Here is a 24,360-nt window from a genome sequence, read left to right on the forward strand (position 1 = left end):
AAATATTTGAGTTGTATATCTTTCATGTCTTTATAGCTAGCAACACTTGTGCTTTCTCCTCTCTGACTCTTTGGGTCAAAGCGGCAGTATTATCTCTGTTCTTTGGCTCTGAATCATTGGAAATATTTTTGTAGGTATTTGTTTGAGAAAGAAACCTATGCAGCTGAATTCCCAGTTTCACCTCTTTCATCTCTATCATTTCTAAGACATGCACACTTTCCCCATTAAAGTCCTTGTTTAGTGAGTCCTCTGAAAAGCTAGCATGGATCCAGCTGCAGATTATGGCGTTTTGTTGGAGTACTTGTCACTTATCTTTGAGAACACGCTTTGATTATACATTACCACACTCTTGAAAATTTCAAACAAAAGCACAAATCATCTCATATTTTATGGTTCAACCTCTTCTAGTTGCTTCTCAGTGTAGAATTCAAGGATAATGGTGACAGACAAATACCATGCTACAGAATTAATGCTGTTTTATAGGAACATTTTCTCTGCCTAACACATTAATTCATTACGTGTAATATCAATTTCTTTAAAGTTCCTAGGACATAGAAAAATGGAGCAATATTTTTTGTCAGAATATTCCTGCCATTGTGGCCTCTAAAATATTTCTCAATATTAGCCTGTTTGTGCTTTGATATTCTGTGAGCCAGTCTTAAACTGTTTATAATTGTCTGACAAGTCAGATTTTACAAAGTGCTTCCAGGATGAACTATATAGTTCACCTTACAACATCTGAGGGCTTTTCTATTCTTCAGCTCAAAACTCCTTCAGATATCGTCAATAGACAACATTTTAAAGACTGAGAATCAAGTACTCATATTTATCATTCCAATGTAACTACAACTTCTATCTCACTATTTATTTTCTACCTTAGTTTCTTCCCTCATTGTTAAGACAAAATCACAGAGAAATTAGAGAAGGAAATGCTTATTATTACCTTCAGGTACAGGTCTTAGTTGTCAATAGATGAAAATTACATAAATGTCATACTGTATCTGACTGACCATTTCATATAAGAGTATAAATGAAACAATATGGAGTGTTCATGGAAAACATATGCATATTATTGTTCCAGAGTTGTAAAGTCTGAAAATCTTTCCTGTGTTGTTAATTCCATCTTATATTTTGATGTACATTGCAGATAAGTTTGCCTCTAGACTCTGTAAGCAAATTTATTTTACAAGTAATCCTAAATTTACTCTGGAGATTTCAAGACACACACTCACAAGCAGAAATCTTTCCATTTATTCATATAATCAGGTCTTGGATATGGAAAATTTTCTCAAATCAATTTTTTCTCTCACAATTATCTTCATGTATGTTTATTATTCATGTATGTTTATTACTCATGTTCTTCCATTTTTCAAAAAATTAATTGAATTCTATTTATGATTGTTTCTCTTTCTAGTACATGATTCAAGGTACTATTAGTAGGTTAAACCATAATCTTTAAATTACTCTGTATTAAGGTTCTATGTGAACTGTATCCTTTCTTACATCTGAGATTCTCTATCTGAACACTCTGATTTTCCTCATGGAATTTAGCCACAGATCAAATAAAGGCTATCATTTATTTGTGGGTTCTCAACCAAATCAAATGTAAAGCTTGTGCTGCCATCTCATCATTGATTTTATTTAATTTAATTGCAAATCAGAGGTTAAATTAACATATTCTGCTCTATGATTTTTTTCTCACAATGCTTCCTATTTTTACAGAAGCAAGATTGTTCAGAGCAACTTACCAGCTTATATTGAATATCTCGAGTCATAGAATTTTGTTATGCCTTAAATCTAAGCCCCCTGCTACCTTTGAGATTATCATGTTAGTGTGTGTGTGTGTGTGTGTGTGTGTGTGTGTATGTGTGTGTGTGTGTGTGTGTGTGTGTGATGTGTGTTGGGGCATTTGTTTAATCAGTATAGCTGAGCCAGATAGTTAGCAAAATATGAACTCCACATATCCCATGGAGATACACTAGTAAACAACATATTTTTAATAAAAGAGGAAGAAAATATCATGTGTTCAGAAGTTTCCATGAAGTTTGACACTCAAGCATCAGTGTAAGGGGACTAAAAATTTGTGCTAAAGGAAGAAGGTTTTAAATATAAGCTCAGAAAGATCTTTCTGGATCTGTCTCTTGATTTTCATCTCACACATGGGATGAATTATGACAAAATTCTCACATTCAGGAGCTAAGTGTCATAAACTGAATTTACGAATGTAATGTGTGTTTGACCAGATGGCTGGCAAACCCCAACAGACTCCTCTTATAACTTGCCTAAATTATGTGTGTATTATTTTAATATATTTTTGTTGGCAAGATAAAACAAAGTAAAATAGAACAAACCAAACCACACCAGGAAACCAAACAACAAAACAAGAACAAGGAAAAGAAGTACAACAAACAAATGAACAAAGAACAACAACAACAACAACAACAATAAACTTGCCATGATCTACAGAATGCTCTCCAACTTCTCTTCCTGGCATTTGTGCACAGTTCTAATTTTTATGTGAATCCGGGTGCTACTGGTAACAATTCTGCCCTATATCTTGCTGGACAACATAGCTACATTTTCTAAATGCACTACTCTTACATGTCCTATTCTCACTTCTTTACATATGCTTCCATATGTAAAGAAATAATCAAATCAAGTAATCTATCATCTTATGTCCACCTCCTTCTGAATTCTGACAATTTTTCCATTTCCTCTTCTCAGAACCTGCCTTGCATAACGGGTCATTTTTTCCTTGCCAAGTTCTGGTCACCTTGACTTTTTTATTTTTAACATGGCAAACATATCTTTTACCCATACATCTAACTTCACTCTTTTCCTCGAAAATCATATGAAGAGTGAGCATTAATGCCTAGGGTCCTCCTTGTCCAGAATTGAGGTTTGCACATGGTTCATTATCTGGAGTCCTTCACATTTTATTATATCATTTGATGGAGAGAATTCCATGCAGCATTTCCTGAGAAGTTTATTTGGCAAATTTAAGAGGTGAGACTTTATTCTGAAAAAGATACAGTATTCCATTTTCAGGACCCATGAACACAGTACAACAATTCTCTCAACACTTTCCAGAATTATTTGTTGGTTTAATCCCCAGGACCTTGAGAAACAGAACAGGTGAAGATATCTACAGTAACATTGAAACTGAGAGGTGATCATATGTAGTTCTTGAAAGCTTTTTTGTATTAAAATATATTAATACACTCAGCATTCCAAAAGCATTCAATTGTTTTAATATTTTGCACTGGATATGGGCATCAATGATGTTGGTAATATTTTACTCTTAATAGTGAATGTCAGCAATACCTCTGGCTCTTGATTATTTTGTTGAAAAAATTCTAATTCTTTTCATTAAGTTCTGGTGTTTCCAGAAATGTACCATGTGCTAATGAGTAAACATATGTTGGATCTCCTTTTCAGAGCTTCGTCTACAATTGATAGGTAAATAGACAAATCCATATAGGATAAAGGGACTAATCCTTCACATCTGCACTAATATGACATGAAGAATTTGTTTTCTGTTTCTGACTTGTCCTTGCATCACAGGTAGGAACTATTTAATGAACATTTTTAGTCTTATTCATCCTAACTTTGAAGAGTTTTTCATTTCATAGATTACCAAGAAAATGTTCTTCACTTTCCATGAGGGAATATTTGTACCAAAAAATCTAAAAGTCATATCCTCTGTTGAAGAAGAGAGTTCTTATAGATCCTCATAGGCTGTGTGTCTGCTGCTATACTTAGAGCGATACGCAACCTAGGTTCATAATTCTGCTGGAGTGATTTTGCTTGTGTAAGGTTTCCAGTGGGTCACCAAAGGTTCCTGATTTCAAGAGAGGAGTGTGTCCAACATGCACCAAATAAGGAATTCTATAGTTATTTTAATCCATCACTATGTATCTTTTTATCCGGTGGGTTTCCTATCAACAACCTATTAGTTTTCTGTGTCTGCTTTATTTAATGAAGCCCAACATCAGGTAACATTTGACACCCCAAGGTAGTAAAGTTGTCTGAGTATACTCTGAGATTTCAAAATGTTCCTATAGTAGCAAATCACTATATTCCATGACAAAGGAAGAGAGCAGACTGAGTTCATATTGAGAACAATCGGAACCCCTGTTAGCATATCTACCCTATCTATCAACATCCAGACATATACATCAAAGTAGGCTTTCTGATAGTAATATGAAACCAAGAGAAACAGTTTCCATTATCTCCTATTTCTACAAATATATTTGAAGAACAGATGGTCAGGCCTAGCAATCTAAATACTACATAAACTGACTTTTGTGTATTATTGTTTTTTAACTTCTCTTCAACTTCAAATTCCTGTCACCATTCTAACCTATATACAAGTCAACATTCATGGATTTTTCTTATTATTCATATATGCTTAGCCTTTTACTTTGATTGTCTTATCATTAACAGGTTACAGTTTATTCATTGAAACTAGGTGGGGCTTACTTGATAGACACACAATCAAACTCCATCTGTATCTCTCACAAGAATCTGACAATTACCCCAAGAAAGGATAAAATAGTATGGTCATTGAGCCTATCTGCAATTAATTAATAATTAAGAAAACTCTTGTATGGTGGCCTCGGCTTGTGAGGCTGTGTTAGACATCCTTGTCACATCTGATCATTCCCTTCTTCACCATCTGACTTTGCTAATTGGTTTCAAGTTGTCCCCTATCTCCAGGATCAGAATCAGAAGTCCTTCGCAGGGCTTTCATATCTGGCCTGAAGCGAGTTACCACTGACCTTTTCTGAGATGGATCTTTGTCAAATATACAGAATGACCCTATGCTGTGGAAAAGAAGACAAGATGTTCCCTTTTTGGAATGAAGAGAACTAGTTAATCTATTCAGTCAACCAACCACCCAGAGATTATTCCAGGCCTAACACCCAGATTTGGAAATAGAGAATAAATGAATGGGTATTGAGTGAAATTTTACCAGGCAATCCATCAGAGAAATCACTTGAAAAAGCCTGTACTTAAATATTCATCTCTGCACACTTAGTCCTCCAAAATACACAACCATTATTACAGTATATTTTTGCATTGGTATTAAAAATGTTGATAATATCTGAATAGTAATGTTTAATGTGACCATCAGGACTGCAGAGCTCATCTGCTTTATCTTTTGAAACAGTCCTCATTAATATTAATATTTCTGGAAACAAGCTGTATTTAAATAAGAATTTATATAGATTACATAACATTGAAAGTGGAAGGGAAAAGAAAACCAAAAGATCAGATTGTTCCTTTACATGGAACTGGGCTGCAGCTCATTTTGAGCTGACAGTTAGCCACAAGTCCAATGGCACCAGCTTGAGTTTTGTTCCCTCATTGTACGTTTAACTGATTCCAGGCTGGTCTCATCCTTCATGTATCAGCATCCCCTCGCTGGTATACATCTGCCTAAAAAGAGTGGCCTAGTGGTGAGCTAATGTCCATGACTTCTCTGGAAATGTGGCCCTTTCTGAATTCTGTCTACCTGGTCAGACACCAGGGGTTCTTTTTATGGCCAGAGACTCCATCTAATGACATAGATGGGGCAGGTACCCATACTCTTGTTCACCTGGGCTGTTCAAATGGTGATACTCTTCGAGGGCAGGGGTCCCTCTGTCAAGGGAGTCCCAAGGAACTTTTGGTCAGACATAGCCTCTGGGGGTTCTTGTCTTGTTTGAAACCCAGTTATTGCTTTGTTTCAGGGTAGGAACTGTCAGGGATTACTGATTCAAGACATGGCTTTTTTCAGTTTATTGCATGAAGGAGTTACACTAGTCCAAGTTAAAAGTGGACCATAAATTATTACATTATACAAGCTGTGAGGTTTCTAAACTTGTTACAAGGGACAAAAGGGAAATTATACTCATTGCAAGGAAACCCTCACTTAAGCTTCAGAGAGCCACAAGCAGTTCAAATCCATGATTCTTCAGCTGATCGTCCTTAGCCAGTCCAATTTCTATCAGGAACTGGCATATATTATTGGACTGGTCATCTCGTAGCTTAATTATTTCTCTATATTCTGCATGTTTAATTACAGTACCATTGCAAGCAAATTTCTTCTAAAATGCCCTCAGTAGTTTTTTTTTTTAATTTTATTAGATATATCTCTTTACTTACATTTCAAATGTTATTCCCTCTCTGAGTTTTCTATCAATAAGCCCCCATCTCCTCCCCTCCCCTCCCCTATAAGGGCATTCCCTCTATACATCGTCCTTATTGCCCACACCCTCATATTCCCCTGCACTGAGGTTCCCACATTGCCAGAACCAAGGACTTCCCCTTCCCCTGGCGCCCAAACAAGGTTATTCTCTACTACATATGCAGTTGGAGCCCTGGTTCAGTCCATATATAGTTTTTTGGTAGTGGTTTAGACACTGGAAGCTCTGGTGCATTGGCATTATTGTTCTTATTGGGGTGTAGGCTTCTTCAACTCTTTCAATCCTTCCTCTAAATTCCCCCAAGGGCATCCTGCTCTCATTACAGTGGTTTGCTGCTTGCATTGACCCCTGTATTGAACATGCTCTTGATATGTGTCTCAGGAGAGATCTATATCTGGCCCCTTTCAGCATGAATTTTTTAGCTTCATCAATCTTACCTAGTTTTGGTAGCTGTAAATATATGGGACACATGTTGGGCAGGCTCTGAATGGCCATTCCTTCAGTCACTGCTCTACACTTTACTTCCACATACCCTCCTATGGATAATTTGTTCCCCGTTTTAAGAAGGAGGAGGAACATCCATATTTTGGTCATCCTTCTTCTTGAGCTATCCTGTTGCATCTTGGATAATTCGAGATTTTTGGCTAATATCCATTTAACAATGCTTGCATACCAAGTGTGATTTTCTGTGATGAAGGTACCTCACTCAGAATGATACTTTCTAGTTCATTCCATTTGCCTATGAATTTCATAAAGTCATTGGAGCTTAAGTAGTACTCCATTGTGTAGATGTACCATATTTTTTAATTAATTCTCTATTGAAGGGCTTCTGGCTTCTTTCCAGCTTCTGCCTGTTATAAATAAGGCTGCTATGAACATAGTGGAGCATGAGACTTTGTTGTATATTAGAGCATGTTTTAAGAATATGCCCAAGGGAAGTATAGCTGGGTCCTCAATAAGTGAAATGTCCAACCTCCAGAATGATTTCCAGAGTGTTTATATCAGTTTGCAATCCTACCAACAATGAAGGAGTGCTCCTCTTTCTCCACATCTTGGCCAGCATCTGCTGTCATCTGAGTTTTTGATCTTAGACACTGACAGGTGTGAGGTGGAATCTCAGGGTTGTTATGATTTGCAGTTCCCTGATGACTAAGGATGTTGAATGCTTCTTTAGGAGATTTTTGGCCATTTGATAATCCTCAGCTAAGAATGTTTTCTTTAGGTGTGTACCATTTTAATAGTTTTTTTTGGCTCTCTTGAGTCTAATTTCTTGAGTTCTTTGTATATTTTGGATGTGAGCCATCTATCAGATGTAGGATTGGTAAAGATCCTTTCCCAATCTATTGGCTGCCATTTTGTCCTAACAACAGTGTCTTTTGCCTTACTGAAGCTTTGCAGTTTTCTGAGGTCACATTTGTCAATTATTGATCTTAGAAGATAAGCCATTGGTGTTTTGTTCAGGAAATATTCCCCAGTGCCCATGTGTTCAAGAATGTTCCCCACTTTTTCTTCTAATAGTTTGAGACTATCTGGTTTGATATGTAGTTCCTTGATCCACTTGGACTGAAGTTTTGCACCTGGTGATATGAATGAATCAATTTGCAATCTCCTACATGCTGTCCCTCAGTTAACCAGCACCATTTGTTGAAAATGCTATCTTTCTTCCATTGGATGGTTTTAGCTTCTTTTTCAAAGATCAAGTGACCATAGGTGTGTGGGTTGATTTCTGGGTCTTCAATTATCTTATACTTATCTATCTGTATGTTGCTGTACCAATACCATGCAGGTTTTATGACTATTGCTCTGTAATACTGCCTAAAGTCAGGGATGTTGAGTCCCTCAGAAGTTCTTTTATTACTGAGGATAATGTTCACTCTCCTGCTTTTTTTTTTTATTCCAGATGAATTTGCATTACTCTTTCTATCTATATAAAGAATACATATAAATCACACTGATCTTTCACTTGCTTGGTTAAAGTCACATCAAGATATTTTATATTATTTGGGACTATTGTGAACGGTGTCATTTCCCTAATTTCTTTCTCAGCCTTTTTATCCTTTGAGTAGAGTAGAGGAAGGCTAGTGATTTCTTTGAGTCAATTTTATACCCTGACACTTTGGAGAAATTGTTTAACTAGTTTCTTTTCGTTGTAATCATCAGTGACCCCTTGGACAGGTATAAGGGTCTTTTTGTTTCTCTGTTGAATTCTAATGTGGAAATCATCCTCAGTGCCAGCAGGTAGCAGGTCATCACCCTTACTTGCATCATCAAACGGGTCGAAAGAGTGGAGGTTGTGGATAGCAGACATACAATATGATTTCTTTTCCTTTGTGGAAATGGCCCGCTGAAAGCAGTTGTGGGAGAAGGCAGACTGGGGTAGAGGTTGGCGGGTGGGGCATAGAGTTGGGAAGCAGGGTATTTGAGGGGCAGGCATCTGAGTCCTCTGCAGCAGCTCAGTGACTAGGACCCATAATTATTATTGACAAAATTGAGGTTTTGTAGACTCCCAACATAGGTAGATACTGTTTTCTGACTCTTGTCTATTTTTCATAAAGTTATCAAAATACACATTTAAGAGTGGAAGACAAACACTTTACATCTGCTTGGTCATAGAGTCACTGGAAAACACTTTTTGGTATTTCTTTTTTCTTTTTGAAATAAGTCTGTGCCTTTCTTCCTTCCTTCCTTCCTTCCTTCCTTCCTTCCTTCCTTCCTTCCTTCCTTTCTTGATGATTTTCTATAGATACTGTTTTTAAAATTTTTTTTAAATATAGTTTTATTTTAATTAATATTTCAAACGTTATTCCCTTTCCTGGTTACCTAATCCATATCCTACCTGCTACCCATCTCATTTTTCATCCACCTTCTTCTATGAGGCTATTCCCACTTTCAAAAACCCCAAACCCTTCCGTCCTCTCAATCCTGACATTCCTCTGCATTGGGACTTACAACTTTGGCAGGACCAAGGGATTCTCCTCCCATTGGTGCCCAAAAGTCATAAAGAATTCCAAATAGATAGGACCAGAAAAGAAAATCCTCACATCACAAAATAGTCAAAACCCTAACTGCACAAAACAAAGAAAAATATTTAAAGCAGTAAGGGAAATTTGTAAAGTAGCCTTCAAAGGCAGACCTATAAGAATTACACCAGACTTCTCACCAGAGACTATGAAAGCCATGACATCCTAGGCAGATGTGATCCAGAGGCTAAGAAAAAACAAATGCCAGCCCAGGCAAAGCTCTCAATTAACATAGATAGAGAAAACAAGATATTCCAAGAGAAAACCAAATATGCACCATAACTTTCTACAAATCCAGCCCTACTAAAGGTAATAGATGGAAAACTCCAACACAGGGAGGAAAACTACACCCTAGAAGAAGCAATAAACTAATCTTCTTGCAACAAAACCATAAGAAGAGAGTCACACAAACATATTTCCACCTCTAACAAGGAAAATAACAGGAAGGAACAATGACTATTTCTTAATATTTCCTAAGATCAATGGACCAATTCCCCAGTAAAACGATATAGACTAACAGACAGGATATGTAAAGAAGACCCAGCATTTTGCTGAATACAGGAAACTACCTGAGAGTAAAAGACTGGAAACAACTTTCCACACAAATGGTCCAAAGAAACAAGCTGGAGTAGCCTTTCCAATATCAAATAAAATCGAGGTCCAACCAAAAGAAATGAATGACATTTCATATTAATCAAAAAAATTCACCAAGTTGAACTCTCAGTCTTGAATATGTTCCATATGCAAGGCCACCTACATTCATAAAGGAAACCTTAATAAACCTCTTACCAACCATTATACCTCACACCATAATAGAGGGAGACTTCAACATCCTACTCTCATCAATGGTGAGATAATGGAAACAGAGGCTAAACAGAAACATATAGAAATTAAGAAGTGATGAACCAAATGAATTTAAAAGATATCTATAGAACATTTCATTCTAAAATAAAATAATATACTATTTTCTCAGTCCGTCATAGTACCTTCTCCAGAATAGCCCATATACAAAAAAGGACTCAAAATATACAGGAAGACATACATAATCACATGCACACTGTAAGATCACCATGGACTAAGGCTGGTTTTCATAAACAACAAAAATGACAGAAAGCCCACATATACATGGAAGTTGAACAAAGCTCCACTCAATGATAATTTTGTCAGGGAAGAAATAATGAAAGAAATTAAAGATGTTTTGGAAATTAATGAACAGGAAGAAACAGCATACCCAAACTTATGGAACATTATGAAAACAGTGCTAGGAGAAAAACTCATAGATCTGAGTGCCTTGAAATAGGAACATGAGAGAGCAAACATTAGCAGCTTGACAGCACATCTAAAAACTCTAGTACAAATAGAAACAGATACACCCCAGAGGAGTAGAAAGCAAGAATTAATCAAATTCATGGCAGACATCAACCAAGTAGAAACAAAAAGTACTATACAAAGAATCAACATAATCAGTAGCTAGCTCTTTGAGAAAATCAACAAGATAGATAAACCCTTAGTCAGCCTAACCAGAGGGCACAGAGAGTGTATCCAAATTAACAAAATCAGAAATGAAGAGGGAGACATATCAACACAATCTGAGGGAATTCAGAAAACCGTCAGATCATACTACAAAAACCTATATTCACCAAACTGGAAAATATGAATGAAATGGCTAATTTTCTAGACAGATTCCAGGTCCCAAAGTTAAATCAGGTTTAGATAAACCATCTAAGCTGTCTGATAATTTCTAAAGAGCTTCCAGGGACTAAGCCACTACCTAAAGACTATACATGGACTGACCCTGGACTCTGACCCCATAGGTAGCAATGAATATCCTAGTAAGAGCACCAGTGGAAGGGGAAGCCCTGGGTCCTGCTAAGACTGAACCCCCAGTGAACTAGTCTATGGGGGGAGGGCGGCAATGGGGGGAGGGTTGGGAGGGGAACACCCATAAGGAAGGGGAGGGGGGAGGGGGATGTTTGCCCGGAAACCGGGAAAGGGAATAACACTCGAAATGTATATAAGAAATACCCAAGTTAATAAAAAAAAAAAAAAAGAAACCTATCATGACTAAAAGAAGGCTGTCTAATCTCGGTAAGATACAAGGCCAGTTCTTGTTTTCTGCCATCAGCTTTAATAAACTCATTAGCCCGTGTGATGATAAAAAAAAAAGAATAAAGATAAAAGTACCTTAAAATATACTAAATTTATTTAATGATGCTAATCTTGAATTTAAATTATATGAGCAAGAATCGAAGGTCAATGAGATAGGACACATTTATAATGAGAAATTTTGTATATATAGAATATATACAATGCACATAGTTTCATTAACTCACATCAATAAACCTTAGAAGAATGTTCCTTAAGATCAGCTATTAGGGATCTAATATGTTGTGGTCCCATACCCGGCCTGATATTCCCCTGTCTTTTTCACAGTTAATGTAATGTGAATATAGTGATACACACATATAATCAAAGAATTTAGGAGGATCACACATTTGAGATGATTTGTGACCTGTATATGTGCATTTATATGTCTAATGTTTTTTATATATTAACATTATATACATGTATATACTCCTACTTATAAAATATATTTAACATATTTATAAATTATGTAAGCCTTTATAAAAATTTTGTTCTGGTCTGACATTGAATCTAACAAATACTAAAAATCTACGAATGATCTTCTAAGAAAAAGGGAATGCCTGTTTGACTCATTCCCAGTTGTTTTTCTGTTGCACAGTTGCATGCTGTATCCTGTTGGGATGTTGGCTGTGGTCCATAAGTTCTTTCAGTACTCATGTTAGAAAGTGCTCTGTGAGATGTGAAACCTGGGGAAAAAAAAGAAATATAAGCACTTATTTAAATCTTCCAACCAAAAGAAGCACAGGACCAGATGGGTTTAGGGCAGAATTCTAATTGACTTTCTGGAAACCCTCATACCAATACCGCCCAAACTATTACACAAAATAGAAACAAAAGAATCACCACCCAATTCCTTCATTCAAGCCACAATTATGCTTATACTTAAACCAGAGAAAGACTCATAAATGAAAGAGATCTTCAGACAAATTCCCCTTACGAGTATCCATGCAAAAATACTCCATAAAATTCTTGCAAACTGAATCCCAGAAAACAGCCCAATCTTATTGATTACTCCCCAAACGTAGGGTAGCCCTTGTCTAGTGATTTTATTCTATTTAAAGTTAAAATACAGTGAATTAGAACATAGGAAAATGTAGTTAGTTCACATATGACCATTCTATCTTAAATATAGTGCATAGGTCTAGCTATGTTCTACAAATTTTCGCATGACATCAGTAAATAAGGAAATTTACTGTATTTACATGGTTGTTCTCTCATTCTAGAGTGCTACTTTTTAAACAATATTGTTGTTTGCCTTTTTAGACTGTATTAACATTCATTGACTTTATTTCATCACATTCAATACATTTTTTCTCTTGCTTCTCTTCATGTGCTTTTATTATACTTGTTCTTTCAAATTTAATTTCTTTCATATTCAGTCAAGTAATCAGTAGATCCCTCTTATCAACTTTCCTCATAATAGTCCACTATTCAGGTAACTATCTACAGGCTGATTCAGAAAATTTCTATCTCTGTGTATTAAAGTTAGACCTGAAGTTTTTCCTCTGTTATATCAAACTTTCTTCAGCAATTTACATTTATATACTTTTTATATCTTTGAATGGGAAATTTCTCACAATTATAACATGTTTTCTTTTTCAAGCTTAGTCTCTTTGCAACAACATAGTCAAAGTTAGTGATGACATGTAATCTTTTGTTTGAATCAATTTAACTGTAAGTCTGAGGTTCATAGATCCTGGCTCTTTGCCGTAAGAAAAGGTGATACTTTTTTCTTAAATAAGCTTTCTCCAGGGAGCCTTATCAGATTACACTGCATAAATTACACTTAGCAAGATGCAGACAACCAGGGAGATGTCTTAATCCCCTTCTTTTTCAGGCTTCCTTTGTTAGTGTATATTTACAAGTGTGCTGTGTCCAAAGACAAGAGTGAAGTCCATAAAGCCTAGAGTTATGAGATAGCAACAAAGGTAAGAAAGTCAGTCCTTTGTTTATAGAAGGAGTTTCTAGAAAATAAGATACTTTTGTCTAGAAAATAAGACCATGTGCCCATGGGCTAAAGATGATGGTAAAGATAAAAGGTTTGAATTGCAAACTCAGTGACCTCTTCTTCATCCCAGGCTTGGATTTGTAGCTATCACATGGCATCAGTTATTCCAAAGTCATTTCGGAGCTAACTTTCAGAAAAAGTTAAGTTTTATTTTGTAATATTTGGTTGTGCCTATGCTGGAACTTCTGAGTCAGGACTGTTCTGTCTGAATCTCATTTTGCTATTGATATAGCAACCATCTTCTACGATCTATAGAATATCCTGCTTCTCTTATTAATTAAAGGTTTTCCAAGTACTCTTGTTCATAGGTGTCTATTGATAAATTTTAGTTGTACGGTTTATGTTCAAGACCAGAGTAATAAATATAAAAATAGCAGGGATCTATAATATACTTTAGTAATGATATCCTCAGAACTGTATCTGGAGCTTTGGCAGAATAGAGGACAATACATGTAAGGGCATTAAAACTCTCTATGTTGTACTACAGTTTTCTAGGTAATGGTAGCTACACCTACCAAATATACCCCTGTTTTCTGTTGTTTTCCTTTCCTGTCCCCACATTGTCTGCAGATATCCATTCATTACAAATGATCCTACCTTTCATGTTATTCCTTAGAGGACTCCTAAAACGTATTCTGGTTTCTCAGCTTGTGCCTTTCCCAAATCCCCTTGCCATTCTTCCCTACATGCAAAGTTCACATTAAAATGCTTCTGTAAACAAAGGACCTGATCATCCTCAAAGGCTTATAACCTCACATTGTTTCTAGGGAAAATAATTGAAGACTTGGATTTAACACCTGGGGTCCTGATTTTTCATATCTAACCCCTGAACACCTGATTCAAAAAGTTCAGCCCCTCACAGTGCTATTATATCAGGAGGTGTAGGATGTACTAACTTGCTGTGTCAGAATTTTCTTTTCAAATTAACTGAGAGTTCATCTATAGTAGAAAATGAAGTGTTACCATTCAGTATTCATGAGCACCAATCTCTTTAGTCAAACTTGTGTAGAGTTTTTCCAGAGCCTAACCCCTCAGGGCCCAGATACAAAGGAAAGTAATTGGGGTTTTGTAAAACCTCTTCAGGGAAGTCAGAAGATATTTTAAGTGAAACAATATATACTTAATATTTACTAGTAAATGATGAATATTTCAAACTCTCAAATCTCTTAGTCCCGTACATTTTGTATTGATATTCATAGCATTCATGGTATTTTAGTATTATTTTTTTCTGTCAGATAAAACACTCAATGTGCATTATCCATACTTACACTCTTAATAGTTGTATTTTAGTTTTGTGATTTCTAAATATTTCCTGGTGGTAGGGATACACATTTAAGGGGAGTAGATAAACTCTTTGTATATACGTGGCGATACATTCAAGAAATTAAAATTCAGAGCTGACCTGGTCCCACAGCTCAGTATACTCAGATTCCATGTGAGAGAGTATTGGACTCTCAGAAGTGCACAGGGGAGATGACCACTTCTGCTCACATTCCTGGCCCAAGAGGAAGTAGCATGAATCTTTCTGGATACAGGAACCTAGGAGCAATTAGGCACAGGTTGTCTCCAGTTAATGCCTGTGCCTGGTTCTGAAAGCCAGTCTCCAGGAGTACTGACAAGCCTGAAAGCAGAGGTAGGACCACCACTTCTTCTCTGAGGGACCAGCCTGGACACCTCAGAACACAGAAATTGAAAATCAGTCTGGAAAAGGAACCCTCCACATTTTGCTTTCTCTAAGAGCTGACGTTGTTACACATCTCTGTACACAGATCCTCTGGGGAGAGAGCTGACTCTTCAAAGTGGGAACAATCCTGAGAGCACAGGTGACACCACCACTTTTACCCCCTTTTCTGGACCTAGAGGAATCAGCCTGGAGGCATTTGGACAGAGGCTCCAAACAACAGTCTTGGACAAGATACTTCTGGTTTCTGCCTGAGCCCAGATCTGACACTGACACAATTCTCTATACCCAGATCTCACTGGATAAAGTCAGTCTACAGGAGTGCTAAAATAGAGGCTTACATGAGTGTCAAGCTATATTAAGAGATAACAAGATCAGCTAACATCAGAGATAACCAGATGGCATGAGGCGGGTTAGTAACCTAAAGAACACAAATGAATATTACTTGAGAACATCAGAACACAGTTCTCCCACCAGAGCAAATATTAGATAACCCAACACACCAGAAAAGCAAGATTTGTATTTAAAATCACATCTCATGATGAAGATAGAGGACTTTAAGTAGAACAGAAATGACTCTCATAAAAATAAAAATACAGGACAACACAGGTAAACAAGTAGAAGCCCTTAAAGAGAAAACACAAAAATCCTTTAAGGAATAGGAAAACAGCCAAACAGGTGAAGGAACTGAAGAAAACCATACAGGATTTATAAATAGAAATAGAAACAATAAAGAAAACACCCAGGAGACAATCCTGGATGTAGAAATCCTAGGAAAGAGATCAGGACACATAGGTGCAAACATCAGGAACAGAATTCAAGATAGAAGACAGAATCTCAGGGGCAGAATATACCTTAGAAAACATTGACACAACCTTCAAAGATAATGTAAAATACTAAATCTACTAACCCAAAACATCCCGGAAATTCAGGACATAATAATAAGAGCCACAAGTGTCGTTAACAAAAGTATAGGAAAAATCTTTCCTAAACTAAAGAAAGATGTCCATAAACATACAAGAAGACAACAGAACTCCAAATAGATTGGACCAGAAAAGAAATTCCTCTCTTCACATAATAATCAAAACAGCGAATGCACAAAACAAAGAAACATTAAAAGCAGTAAGGCAATAAGGTCAAGTAACATATGAAGGCAGACCTATCAGAATTACACCAGACATCTCAGTAGTGATTATGAAAGCCAGAAGTTCCTGGGCATATATCATGCAGACCCTAAGAGAAGACAAAAGCCAGATCTGGCTACTTTTTCCAGAAAAATTTTCAATTATCATAGATTGAGAAACCAAAATATTCCAAGAGAAAACCAAATTTATTCAATATCTATCCACAAATCACACTCTACAAAGAATAATAGCTGGAAAACTCTGACACAAGGTGGGAAACTTCATCCTCGGGAAATCTAGAGAATAAACTCCTTGCAACATACCCAAAAGAAGAGAGTCACACAAACATAATTCCACTTCTAACAACACACATAACAGGAGACAGCAATCTTTATTTTATAATATCTCTGAACATAAATGGACTAAATTTCCCAATAAAAAGACATAGACTAACCATCTGCATATTAAGAGACACAACATTCTGATGCATACAGAAAACATACCTCAGTGACAAAGACATATAGTACCTCAGAGTAAAAGGCAGGCAAACAATTTTCCTAGCAAGTAATCCCAAGAAACAAGCTGGAGTAGCCATTCTAATATTCAATAAAATATAATTTCAACCAAAGTTATCAGAAAAGATAAGGAAGGACCCTTCATATTCATCAAAGGAAAAATCCACTAAGATAAACTCTAAGTCCTGAATATCTTTGCTCCAGACGAAAGGGCATCTATATTCATAAAAGAAAACTTTGTAAAGCTTAAAGCACACGTTGCCCACATTGTGAGGACAAAAAATAGTTTGAGACTTCAACACACCACTCCCAGCAATGGACAGATCATGGAAACAGAAACTAAACAGAGAGATAGAAAAACTAACAAAAGTTATGAAGCAAATGGATTCAAAAGATATCTACAACACTTTTCATCCTAACAGAAAATGATATCCTTTTTTTCTTAGCACCTCATAGTACCTTCTCCAAAATTGATCATATAATTGGTGATAAAACAGGACTCAACTGATACAAGATGATTGAAGTAATGCCATGCATCCTTTCAAATAACCATGGATTAAGAATTTTTTAAATAACAACAAAAACAACAGAAAGCCTACGTTCACATGGAACCTGAGTAATGTTATACTCAATGATAACTTTGTGAAGAAATTATAAACTTTTTAGAATTTAATGAAAATGAATGTACAACATACCCAAACATGGGACACAATGAAAGAAGTAAAAAGAGGAAAACTCATAGCTCAATGTGCCTCTAAAAAATAGAAAAAGTGGGGTTGGGGATTTAGCCCAGTGGTAGAGCACTTGCCTAGCAAGCACAAGACCCTGATTTCAGTCCCCAACTCTGAAAAAGAGAAAAAAAATACAAAAAGTTTACACTAGTGGCTTGACAGAACACATAAAAGCTCTAGAACAAAAAGAAGTCAATACACCCAAGAAGAGTAGAAGGCAGGTAATAATCATCATCAGTTTCAAATACACCAAGTAGAAGCACAAAGGACTTTACAAAGAATCAACAAAACCAGGAGCTGGTTCTTTGAGAAAATGAACAAGAGAGATAAACCCTTAGCCAGACTAACCAGAGCTCAAAGAGAGAGTATCCAAATTAACAAAATCAGAAATGAAAGTGAGACTTAACAGAAACTGAAGAAATTTATAAATCATCAGATCCTACTGCAAAAGCCTATATTCAACAAAATTGGAAACTCTGGATGAAATTGACAATATTCTACACAGATACAAGATACCAAAGTTAAATCAGGATCAAATAAAGCATCTAAGCAGTTCCATAACTAAGAAAGTAATAGAAGCAGGTATTAAGAATGTCCCAACAGAAAAGCCCAGGACCAGGTATGCTTAGTGCAAAATACTCTCAGACCTTCATTGAATAACTCATACCAATACTGTTCGAACTACTCCAAAAAAATAGAAACTGAAGCAACATTATATATTCATACTATGAAGCCACAATTACGCTTATAACTAAAACACACAAAGACACAAGAACTTCAGGCCAATTTGCTTTATGAATACTGATGTAAAAGTACTCAAATAATTTCATAGGCAAATGGAATGAACTCTAAAATATCATCCTGAGTGAGGTTACTCAATCACAAATCACAATCAGTATTAATTCTCAGTACTGGTGTTCATGTGTGACTGTTGATAAGTTTTGGCTGTATGGTTTAAGTGATCTACAAAACACTTTATTTGTGATTTGCTCAAAAATGAAGCTGGAGCTTTGGCAGAACCAAGGACACTCTATCTAAGGGGATTAAAATTGTCTTCTCTGTGCTATAGTTTTCTGGGAAATGCTAAATACACCTACCAAATATACCCCTGTTTTCTGTTGTTTTTTTTCCTTTCCTGTCTTCCTACCATCTCCAGATCTCCTTCCATACCCAAACAATCTTTCCTTCCTTTTTCTTTTTTTCCATCTTTATTAACTTGAGTATTTCTTATTTACATTTTGATTGTTATTCCCCTTCCCTGTTTCCAGGCCAACATCCACCTAACCCCTCCCACTCGCTTCTGTATGGGTGTTCCCCTCCCTACCTTCCCCCATTACCACAGTCCCCCAAACACTCACGTTCACTGGGGTCCAGTCTTGGCAAGACCAAGGGCTTCCCCTTCCACTGGTGCTCTTACTAGGCTATTCATTGCTACCTATGAGGTTGGAGCCCAGGGTCAGTCCATGTATAGTCTTTGGGTAGTGGCTTAGACCTGGCAGCTCTGGTTGGTTGGTCTTGTTGTTCTTATGGGGTCTCAAGCCTCTTCATGCTCTTTCAGTCCATTCTAAGATTCCTTCAACGAGGGTCCTGTTCTCATTTCAGTGGTTTGCTGCTGCCATTAGCCTATGTATTTGCTGTATTCCGGCTGTGTCTCTCAGGAGAGATCGACATCCGGTTCCTGTCGGCCTGCACTTCTTTGATATAACAATCTTATGTCATTGGGTGGCTGTATATGTATGGGCCACATGTGGGTCAGGCTCTGAATGGATGTTCCTTCTGCCTCTGTTTTAAAGTTTGCCTGCCTATTCCCTCCCAAGGGTATTCGTTTTCCCCTTTTAAAGAAAGAGTGAATCATTTGCATTTTGGTCATCCTTCTTGATGTTCATGTGTTTAGTGTATATAGGGTAATTCAAGTATTTGGGCTAATAGCCACTTATCAATGAGTATATACAATATCTGTTTTTCTGTGATTGAATTACCTCACTCAGGATATTTTCCAGTTCCATCCATTTACCTATGAATTTCATAACGTAATTTTTTTCTGATAGCTGAGTAATATTCCATTGTGTAGATGTATCATATATTCTGTATCTATTCCTCTGTTAAGGGCATCTGGGTTCTTTCTAGATTCTGGCTATTATAAATAAGGATTCTATGAACATAGTGGAGCATGTGTCTCTCTTCTATGTTCCACCATCTTTTGGGTATATGCCCAAGTGTAGTATAGCTAGGTCCTCAGGAAGTTCAATGTCCAATTTTCTGAGGAACCTCCAGACTGTTTTCCAGAATGGTTGTACCAGTATGCAATCCCACCAACAATGGAGGAGTGTTCCTCTTTCAGCACATCCTTGCCAGAATTTGGTGTCACCTGTGTTTTCAATGGTTTGCTGCTGCCATTAGCCTATGAATTTGCTGTATTCCAGCTGTGTCTCTCAGGAGAGATCTACTTCCGGTTCCTTAGCCATTCTCACTGGTGTGAGGTGAAATCTCAGGGTTGTTTTGATTTGCATTTCCATTATGACTAAAGATGTTGAACATTTCTTTAGATGTTTCTCAGCCATTCGGTTTTCCTCAGCTGTGAATTCTTTGTTTAGCACTGAACACCATCTTTTAATAGGGTTAGTTTTCTCCTTGTGTTCTTTGTATATTTTGAATATAAGCCCTCTGTCAGTTGTAGGATTGGTAAAGATCTTTCTGAATCCGTTGGTTGTCGTTCTGTCCCAACAACAGTGTCCTTTGTTTTATAGAAGCTTTGCAATTTTATTAGATCACATTTGTTGATTATTGATCTTAGAGCATAAGCCTTTGGTGTTCTGTTCAGGAAATTTTCTCCAGTGCCCAGATGTTCGAGATGCTTCCCCACATTTTCTTCTATTAGTTTGAGTGTATCTGGTTTGATATGGAGTCCCTTCATCCACTTGTACTTAAGCTTTGTACAGGGTGATGAGTATGGATCAATCTGCATTCTTCTACATGCTGACCTCCAGTTGAAAAAGCACCATTTGCTGAAAATGCTATCTTTTTTCCATTGGATGATTTTGGACCCTTTGTCAAAAATCATGTGACCATAGGTGTGTGTGTGTGTGTGTGTTTATTTCTGGGTCTTCAATTCTATTCCACTGGTCTATCTGTCTGTCTCTGTACAAATACCATGCAGTTTTTATCACTATTGCTCTGTAATACTGCTTGAGTTCAGGGATATTGATTTCCCCAGAGGTCCTTTTATTGTTGAGGATTGTTTTAGCTATCCTGGGTTTTTTGATATCCCAGATGAATTTGCAAATTGTTCTGTCTAACACTTTGAAGAATTGTTTTGGTATTTCGATGGGGATTGCATTGAATCTGTAGATCTCTTTTGTTAAAATGCTCATTCTTACTACATTATTCTAGCCAATCCCTGAGCATTGAAGTTCTTTCCATCTTCTGAGATCTTCTTCAATTTCTTTCTCCATAGGCTTGAAGTTCTTATCATTTAGATCTTTCACTTGCTTGGTTAAAGTCACACCAAGTTATTCTATATTATTTGGGACTATTATGGAGGGTGTCATTTACCTAATTTCTTTTTCGGCTTGTTTCTCTTTTGTGTAGAAGAAGGCTACTGAATTATTTGAGTTAAATGTATACCCAGCCACTTTGCTGAAGGTGTTTATCAGGTTTAGAACTTCTCTGGTGGAACTTTTGAGATCACTTAAATATACTATCATTTCATCTGCAAATAGGCTTATTTTGACTTCTTCTTTTACAATCTGTATCCCCTTGATCTCCTTTTGTTGTCTGATTGCTCTGGCTAGAACTTCAAGAACTATATTGAATAACTAGGGAGACCTTGGGCAACCTTTTCTTTTCTTTTTTTTTTTAAGATACCAAGTAGTGCTAATCTTTTTTTTTAAAGATTTATTTATTTATCATATACAAGTACACTGTAGCTGTCTTCAGATACACCAGAAGAGGGCATCAGATCCCATTACAGATGGTTGTGAGCCACCATGTGGTTGCTGGGAATTGAACTCATGACCTCTGGAAGAGCAGTCGGTGCTCTTAACCGCTGAGCCATCTCTCCAGCCCCTTGGGCAACCTTTTCTAGTCCCTGATATTCATGGGATTGTTTCAAGTTTCTCTCCATTTAGTTAAATGTTAGCTACTGGTTTGCTGTATATGGCTTTTGTTATGTTTAGGTATTGGACTTGAATTCCTATGCTTTCCAGGACTTTAATCATGAAGAGCTTTTGAATTTTGTCAAATACTTTCTCAACATCTAATGAAATGATCATGTGGTTTTTATCTTTCAGTTTGTTTAGATAATGGATTATGTTGATGGTTTTCTGTATATTAAGCCATCCCTGCATACCTGGGATGAAGTCTACTTGATCATGGTGGGTGATTGTTTTGATGTGCTCTTGGATTCGGTTTGCCAGAATTATATTGGGTATATTTGCATCAATATTCATAAGAAAATTGTCTGAAATTCTCTTACATTGTTGGGTCTTTGTGAGGTTTAGGTATAAGAGTAATTGTGACTTCATAGAAGGAATTGGTAGCACTCAGTCTTTTTCAATTTTCTGGAATAGTTTGGATAGTATTGGTATGAGGTCTTCTATGAAAGTCTGAAAAAATTCTGCATTGAACCCATCTGGACCTGGGCTCATTTTGATTGGGAGACATTTCATGCCTGCTTCTTTTTCTTTAGGAGTTATGGGGTTGTTTAAATGGTTTATCTGTTCCTGATTTAACGTTGGTACCTGGTATCTGTCTAGGAAATTGTCCATTTCCTGCACATTTTCAAGTTTTGTTGAATATAGGCTTTTGTAGTAGGATCTGATGATTTTTTTAATGTCCTCTGATTCTGTAGTTATACCTCCCTTTTCATTTTGTATTTTCTTAATTTGTACACACTTTCTGTGTCCTCTTGTTAGTCTGGCTAAGGGTTTGTCTATCATGTTGATTTTCTCAAAAAACCAACTTCTGTTTCTATTGATTCTTTGTATGGTCCTTTTTGTTTCTATTTGGTTTATTTCAGCTCTAAGTTTGATTATTTCCTGCCTTCTACTCCTCCTGTATGTATTTGCTTCTTTTTGGTCTAGAGCTTTTATGTATGCTGTCAAGCTGCTGACATATGCTCTCTCTTGTTTCTTTCTGAAGGCACTCAGAGATATGAGATTTCCTCTTACCACAGTTTTCATTGCGTCCCATAAGTTTGAGTATGCTGTACCTTTATTTTCACTAAATTCTAAGAAGTCTTTAATTTCTTTCGTTATTTCTTCCTTGACAAGGTTATCATTGAGTAGAGCATTGTTCAACTTCCATGTATATGCGGGCTTTTTTCCCTTATTGTTATTGAAGAACAGATTTAGGCCGTGGTGGTCTGATAGGACACATGGGATTATTTCTATTTTTCTCTATTTGTTGAGACCTGTTTTATGACCAATTATATGGTCAATTTTGGAGAAAGTACCATGAGGTGGTGAGAAGAAGATATATACTCTTGTTATAGGATAGAATGTTCTATAAATATCTGTTAAATCCATTTGTTTCATGACTTCTCTTAGTCTGTCTATGACTCTGTTTAATTTCTGTTTCCATGATCTGTCCATTGATGAGAGTGGGGTGTTGAAATCTCCTACTATTATTGTGAGAGGTGAAATGTGTGTTTTGAGTGATAGTAATATTTCTCTTACGTATGTAGGTGCCTTTCATTTGAGCATAGATATTTAAGATTGAGATTTCATCTTGGTGTATTTTTCCTTTGATGAATATGAAGTGTCCTTCCTTATCTTTTTTGATGACTTTTAATTAAAAATCGATTTTTTTCCATATTTGAATGGCTACTCCAGCTTGCTTCTTCAGACCATTTGCTTGGAAAGTTGTTTTCCAGCCTTTCACTCTGAGGTGGTGTCTGTCTTTGTGTCTGAGGTCTGTTTCCTGTAGGCAGAGGAATGCACGGTCCTCATTGCATAACCAGTTCATTAATCTATGTCTTTTTATTGGGGATTTGAGACCATTGATGTTGAGAGATATTAAGGAATAGTGATTAATGCTTCCAATAGTGATTATTGGATGTGAGGTTATGTTTGTGTTATTTTCTTCTCTTTGTTTTGTTGCCAAGACAATTAGTTTCTTGCTTTTTCTAGGGTGTAGCTTGCCTTCTTATGTTGGGCTTTGCCATTTATTATCTTTGTAGTGCTGGACTTGTAAAAAGATATTTTGTAAATTCGTTTTTTTTATAGAATATATTGGTATCTCCTTCTGTGTTAATTGAAAGTTTTGCTGGATACAGTAATCTGGGCTGTCATTTGTGTTCTCTTAGGGTCTGTATGACATCTCTCCAGGATCTTCTGCTTTCATATGCTCAGGTGAGAAGTCTGGTGTGGTTCTGATAGGTCTGCCTTTATATGTTACTTGACCTTTTTCCCTTACTGCTTTTAATATTCTTTCTTTATTTTGTGCATTTGGTGTTTTGACTATTATGTGACAGGAGGAGTTTCTTTTCTGGTCCAATCTATTTGGTGGTCTGTAGGCTTCTTGTATGTTCATGGGCATATCTTTCTTTAGGTTAGGGAAGTTTTCTTCTATGATGTTGTTGAAGATATTTACTGGTCCTTTGATCTGAGATTCTTCACTCTCTTCTATATATATTATCTTAGGTTTGATCTTCTCATTGAGTCCTGGATTTCCTGTATGTTTTGGACCAGTAGCTTTTTCCGTTTTACATTATCTTTGACAGTTGTATCGATGATTTTTATGGAATCTTCTACTCCTGAGATTCTCTCTTTTATCTCTTGTATTCTGTTCTGATGCTTGTATCTGCGGCTCCTTGTCTCTTCTTTTGGTTTTCTATGTCCAACGTTGTTTCCCCTTGTGCTTTCTTTATTGCTTTTTTTTCCATTTCTAATTCCTTCACCTTTTTGATTTTGTTTTCCTGGAATTCTTTCAGGGATATTTGAGATT

At 36.5% G+C, this 24,360-nt stretch overlaps 1 protein-coding gene across 1 annotated transcript; it reads right to left on the bottom strand.

The window, feature by feature from the left end:
- Window positions 1-5,924: 5,924 nt before the first annotated feature.
- Window positions 5,925-8,499, bottom strand: LOC134486325 (eukaryotic translation initiation factor 1-like). Its single transcript, XM_063285208.1, has 2 exons — window positions 8,299-8,499; window positions 5,925-6,092 (listed from the first exon to the last, which is right to left on the bottom strand). The coding sequence occupies exons 1-2, from the start codon at window positions 8,497-8,499 to the stop codon at window positions 5,925-5,927; spliced, it is 369 nt and encodes a 122-aa protein (XP_063141278.1).
- Window positions 8,500-24,360: the final 15,861 nt, after the last annotated feature.

The sequence above is a fragment of the Rattus norvegicus genome, chromosome 3 (genome assembly GCF_036323735.1).
Source record: "Rattus norvegicus strain BN/NHsdMcwi chromosome 3, GRCr8, whole genome shotgun sequence".
Lineage (NCBI taxonomy): Eukaryota > Metazoa > Chordata > Mammalia > Rodentia > Muridae > Rattus > Rattus norvegicus.